Genomic DNA, 5,387 nt, shown 5'->3' with positions numbered 1-5,387 from the left:
GAGAGAGAGAGAGAGAGAGAGAGAGAGAGAGAGAGAGAGAGAGCGCGAGCTGCACACAGTCAGACAGACAAAGACGGCGTACCGGAGGAACGCGCTCTATACTCTCTCTAGCGGTCCACGCGTGAAAACGGCCGGAGAAACGATGAGCGGTGCCGAGGCGGGACGCGTGATTCCAACGCGCGCCGGGGTTTGATTTTGACCGCGAATGCTTTTAAAACAAGTATTTTCCTCCAACGCCCCCCAACAACAATTAGCAGCTCCGCTAGCGGCTAGCCACCATCACATCTCCCTCATCCCTCAGAAAGCAGCAGATACGCGCGGCACGGGAACACGTAAGGTGAGCTTCCGCCACTGTATTTAACGCGTGTGCGTGCGAGTTTCTCGTCCGCCGGTTTCCGTTAACGCCGGGATTGTCCGCGTGGTGCGCGGCTGGGATCCACAAACAAAGGCGACAATGTGACGGATCGTCTCCGGCTAGCGGCGCGGCTAACAACACTTCAGTTCAGCTCCAACATCTGCGTTTAAACTCACGATTCAAGCCGCGAACTCCGCGTAATAACCGCTTGGTACGAAATAAACCCGCGCCGAGGCTACACCGCGGAGCTAAAGAGCAGCAGAAACGATACAGACAAAAGAGACGCGACGCGTGGAGCGCTAAACGAGACGCACACTCGCTTTAGCGCACTGTAGTGTGCACTTAGACCGCTTCGAGCGTTGCTAGATGGGTTGTGTCACTTCTCAAGCTGTTTAATTGTGTCTTTTGTTCTAGGAAGCGCGCTGGGTTCGTTGTCTGATGCGCACGCGGGCTCGACTATGCCTAGCCCGTTGTTTCAGCCTGACATCATGGATCACGAGATGGTTGCGAGCAGCACCGGACAGTCCGGCGGGGTCACCGAGCAGGAGTCCCGGGACGAGGACCATCAGGAGGCGCTGCGCTTCGCTCTGGACCAGCTGTCTCTCATGGCGCTGGAGAAGGTGGACTGTCTGGACGGGACCTCGGCCGGTGAGAACTGTAACGGGGGATCGCCCGGCTCCTGCTCGCCCTCTCCGGAGTACTACAGCTCGGGAGGCGGCGGCGGATACCACATGGCCGGCCCGCACTCCTCCATCCTCGGGGAACAAAGCTCGGTGCTCCGCAAGAGAAGCGTCAACATGACCGAGTGCGTGCCGGTGCCCACGTCCGAGCATGTGGCCGAGATCGTCGGCAGACAAGGTAATTCGACTTTAATATTCATCATAAACAATAATAAAGCATGCCTTTGGTTACGATTCTTTGTGATCCAAGAGATGATAAACAAATGCAATGCAGTGGAGCAGAACAATAAGCATGAGTGTTTTAATATGAATTATATCCCGAGAGATGATAAACAATAAATGCAATGCATTTTAACAATTGTAAAGCATTGCATGTAGTTATTTGTATCTATGCATTACAATAAATAAATGTTTATTGTCAGTTTGTTGAACGCACCATTTTTAATGTTTTCTCTTGTTTTTTTGCAGGTTGCAAGATCAAAGCTTTGCGTGCGAAAACAAACACCTACATCAAAACCCCCGTGAGAGGAGAAGAGCCCGTGTTCATCGTGACGGGCCGGCGCGAGGACGTGGAAATGGCCAAACGCGAGATCATCTCGGCGACCGAGCACTTCTCCATGATCCGCGCCTCGCGCTGCAAAGCTGGCGCAAACGGCCCCGGATCGAGCGGCTCGCTTCCCGGCCCTCCCAACCTCCCAGGACAGACCACTATCCAGGTGCGCGTTCCCTACCGCGTCGTGGGCCTAGTGGTGGGACCCAAGGGAGCCACGATCAAACGCATCCAGCAGCAGACGCACACCTACATCGTGACGCCCAGCCGCGAGAAAGACCCTGTATTTGAGGTCACCGGCATGCCTGAGAACGTGGATCGCGCGCGAGAAGAGATCGAAACGCACATCACGCTGCGCACCGGTGCCTTCGTCGACCTCCAAGGCGATAATGACTTCCACAACAACGGGACGGATGTGAGTTTAGAGGGGCTCGGGGCTCTCGGTTTGAGCGGCGCACTTTGGTCACGTGCGACTCACTCGGCGCCTCCACCTCCGCCGCAGATGCACCATTCGACACGCAAGATGTCGTCCGAATCATTCTCGGCGACTCGACGGGCGGCAGACGGCGGCGGAAGCCCCACGAGCCCGTTTAGCACTAGCAGCGCCGGCGGGAGCTTCTCCTTCGCAGGCGATTCAACTCCGAACTTGCCTGCGACGTCAGAGGATTTGGGTTTTGAATTTGGTGCTGCGAATATATGGGCGCCGTTTGTGAACGGTGCGAAGCAGCAGAAGCAGCCGCCGCCACCGCCGGTCCGTCGCAACAGCAGTGGCCTCAGCGGTGGAGCCGTAACCCCGCGCCTCTCACCCGACCCGGATCACCCGGTCGCCCGCCGGGCCCAAAGCGACCCGCTCAGCGCGCTCTCCTGGCTCCAGACGGGCGCCGGAGGCAGTAGCAGCGGCGGCAGCAGCACCGGATACTCGTCCTGCTCGGCGTCGTCGCTCCCGGGTGGCTCGCCAACTGATTCAGAAGGCGGCGGCAGTGGAGTGGGAATCGCATCCACCATGTTGGGACGCCTCAAAGCGGGTGGCCTGGCTGGGATGGTGTCACGGGACTGTTTCGTGTGCTGCGAGAGCGAGGTGACGGCTGCACTCGTCCCATGCGGCCACAACCTCTTCTGCATGGATTGCGCTGGGCAGATTTGCCAGTCGCAGGATCCCGAGTGTCCCATTTGCCACACTCCTGCCACGCAGTGCATCCGGATCTTCTCTTAAACAAAGACTGCCTTGAGTAATTATTAGAAATGACACTATTCTGATTTATTGACAGTAATAATAATAATAATAACAAAAAGAACAGTGACTGTATTACCCACTCAAGTACTTGTCAGACTCTTATCTTCAGCCGTTCATATTCAGTGGGTTGTTTTTCCATTCATGCTTCCGACTTTTTCTACTCGCGGATTTTTCAACTTTTACGCTGCACTTTTTTCTAATGCGTTTTTTTTCGTGTTGCCGATGCAGTCGTTTTTAAAATTATTTTTGCGTTTTTTTTAATGTGAAAGCTGCGCTCGTTTAGACCAAAACATGAGAGATATTTCTGTTTTATTATCGAACACTTAATATTTATACGAGTCGATATGCGACGTGCTAGTGGATGTTGGATCTGAAATAACTAGAATAGTACATGTTATGAATATCATTACCATGCATTTTCTCTTTTGCCACACTACCTTAAAACATTCACGTGTCGGTTCATTCCTGTACTACAGAAACAAGGTTGCTAGTATTTACCAAGGAGCTTTTATCTGTTACGACTTTTCAAATCAAACCGCATACTGAATTATCTTTCGAATGTGAGCGTGACTGCGACACAGAAATGTATTTAGATGAAGATTGTGTCTGTCTTCCGGCCCTCGCAAGAGCGTTTCGTTTACGATCGCGCTTGGCTCCCCGTACGCTGCCTACGAACTAATCTGTAGCCCCGCCCGAACGGTTTTTACGCCACAAGCCATGCTTTCAAACTCTAAAGGGCTTCTGGTTGCACACTACACTTCAGGTCGTCCTAATAAACGGGATGCTAGTCCGCGTTGGCAGCTAAATCACCAGGGCTTCCGTACGTTTTAGTAATGCACGAGCCATTTCTCCTTGAACGCGAGGGACTCTGACGTCTTAAAGGGCAAGAATGCGTTTTGATTTGTAAAGGTTTCTTTCTCTAGACACGTGTTTAGACTTTTCTTTGGCGTGTGGAATATTAAACGTGCCAGGATTCTAGCGCTAGCGGTGCCTTGGTGGTGAAACTCGCTGCCGGGAACGACGATTGTGATGTTAGCTCTCTCTGCTCTTCCAGTTTTAATGATTTGTTCAGAGAGCTGTGTCGAATCTGAGCCGCTCGTTTTCTTCTTTTTGTCCCCAGACATCGTTAAAAGTAGTGTAACTGGTTGAAAGAAGCTAGTAGTTTTTCAGTTGTGTGTGCGTGTTTGTGACGTGTTTTGGTATCGGCGAAGAAGGTCATGTGACTAGTGAAGAATCGGCCTGAAGTCGAATGGTTTCCTTTCTTTTCTTTTTCCTCAAACAGGGTTTGCTGAGGACGATCTCAGGCGGTTTTGCATTAGAACGATGTCAGACGCTGTTTTCCCATGATTCATTTGCGCCCTAAACTCGCTTGGCTTTTACATTCGCTGTAATTCCTTTTGGTTCTTACATTCGCAGAACCAAAAGCGATTTCAATAACCGAATTTCAGGCCTAATTGTAAATATCCTCAATACAATCATTGGGATTCATTTTCAAACGTACGACGGAAAAGGTTAATGTAGTTTTTAAAACACGTATCATTATTTGTAAGTTAAACTCTCTGCATGTCTTGAAGCCGTGAGGCATTAGCTAAAAATTTTCTAAAAACGAAAAGACAAAAAAATTTTTTTTTACACATTTTATTTTTACAATTTATTTGCTTACCTTGACATAAATATCCCAGATTATAATGTGACCCTTTTATTACAGCAAATGTATCTTTATTTTCCATATTTCTGTTTCCTGTGTACAACATATAGGCAATTTATAACAAACTGAGAAAAAATTATTGAAGAAATTTAAAATTTAAATATATTTTATTTGAAAGTTTATGGACCTTTTAACCGTGAGCTGGAACAATTGTATACACGTATAATTTGAGCTGACTTGATGGTTATAAGAAATGTATCAAGAGTTTTATTTTTTATGCTTCTTTAATAAAATCTTGTTTTTGTTTTTGTACTGTAAAACAATAAACCGTTGTGTCCGCGTCTTCATTTCTGTGATATTAACGTTTTATGTTGCAGGTGTGACAACAGAACAATGTGAAAGATTCTATTATTCTAATATTTTGAGATAAAAGTAATAATGACAGAGAAATCTAGACATTTGTGACAGAAAAATGTATTAAAAATTTTTTGGATGGCAGCGGGTGGCTGTTTGTGGTATGACGCCCTAAATAAAATCTCACAGGAACCTCAATTTTTTTCATGTCAACTTCAAATTTGGAACATAAGTTTAGACATAAGGCTATAATTTTATACCAATTTTAGAGTAAAACCTGATATGTAAAATATTTATTATATATAAAATTAATATAGTGCATTTTCTTTACAGTAAATTTAAACTACTGTAACTTTTTGATACATTTTTTGAAAAAATTCCACTTTTGCGATAATTTGCTGATTTTCTTCTTTTAAAAAGAGACCAACCATATGTCTGTATTCCAAAGTGTTCATAAATTACAACAATTTAAGTTTGGAGAGTGCACCTGCATGCCTATTTAAAACAAATGGGGGGTGACAGTTAAAGGGTTAAAGAACCTTTGACTGAATGCTTCGTTGTGGAAC

The 5,387-nt window shown here is 47.3% G+C and overlaps 2 protein-coding genes across 2 annotated transcripts in view; both read left to right on the top strand.

Moving 5' to 3' along the window:
- Window positions 1-7: 7 nt before the first annotated feature.
- On the top strand, window positions 8-4,603 carry LOC107596262 (RNA-binding protein MEX3B-like). Its single transcript, XM_016286960.1, has 3 exons — window positions 8-337; window positions 770-1,213; window positions 1,504-4,603. Exons 2-3 carry the CDS (start codon window positions 814-816, stop codon window positions 2,796-2,798), a joined length of 1,695 nt encoding a protein of 564 aa, XP_016142446.1. The 5' UTR covers window positions 8-337; window positions 770-813; the 3' UTR covers window positions 2,799-4,603.
- The window catches only part of LOC107596291 (RNA-binding protein MEX3D-like), a 6,943-nt gene continuing 5,092 nt past the window's right edge, over window positions 3,537-5,387 (top strand). Inside the window, exon 1 of the mRNA XM_016286985.1 lies at window positions 3,537-3,639. Coding sequence (XP_016142471.1) covers window positions 3,537-3,639 — 103 coding nt within the window. The remainder of the gene's footprint in view (window positions 3,640-5,387) is intronic.

The sequence above is a fragment of the Sinocyclocheilus grahami genome, unplaced genomic scaffold (assembly GCF_001515645.1).
Source record: "Sinocyclocheilus grahami isolate Dianchi unplaced genomic scaffold, SAMN03320097.WGS_v1.1 scaffold216.1, whole genome shotgun sequence".
Classification (NCBI taxonomy): domain Eukaryota; kingdom Metazoa; phylum Chordata; class Actinopteri; order Cypriniformes; family Cyprinidae; genus Sinocyclocheilus; species Sinocyclocheilus grahami.
The sequence above is the reverse complement of the archived record's forward strand: the minus strand, read 5'-3'. Positions and strand labels throughout refer to the sequence as shown.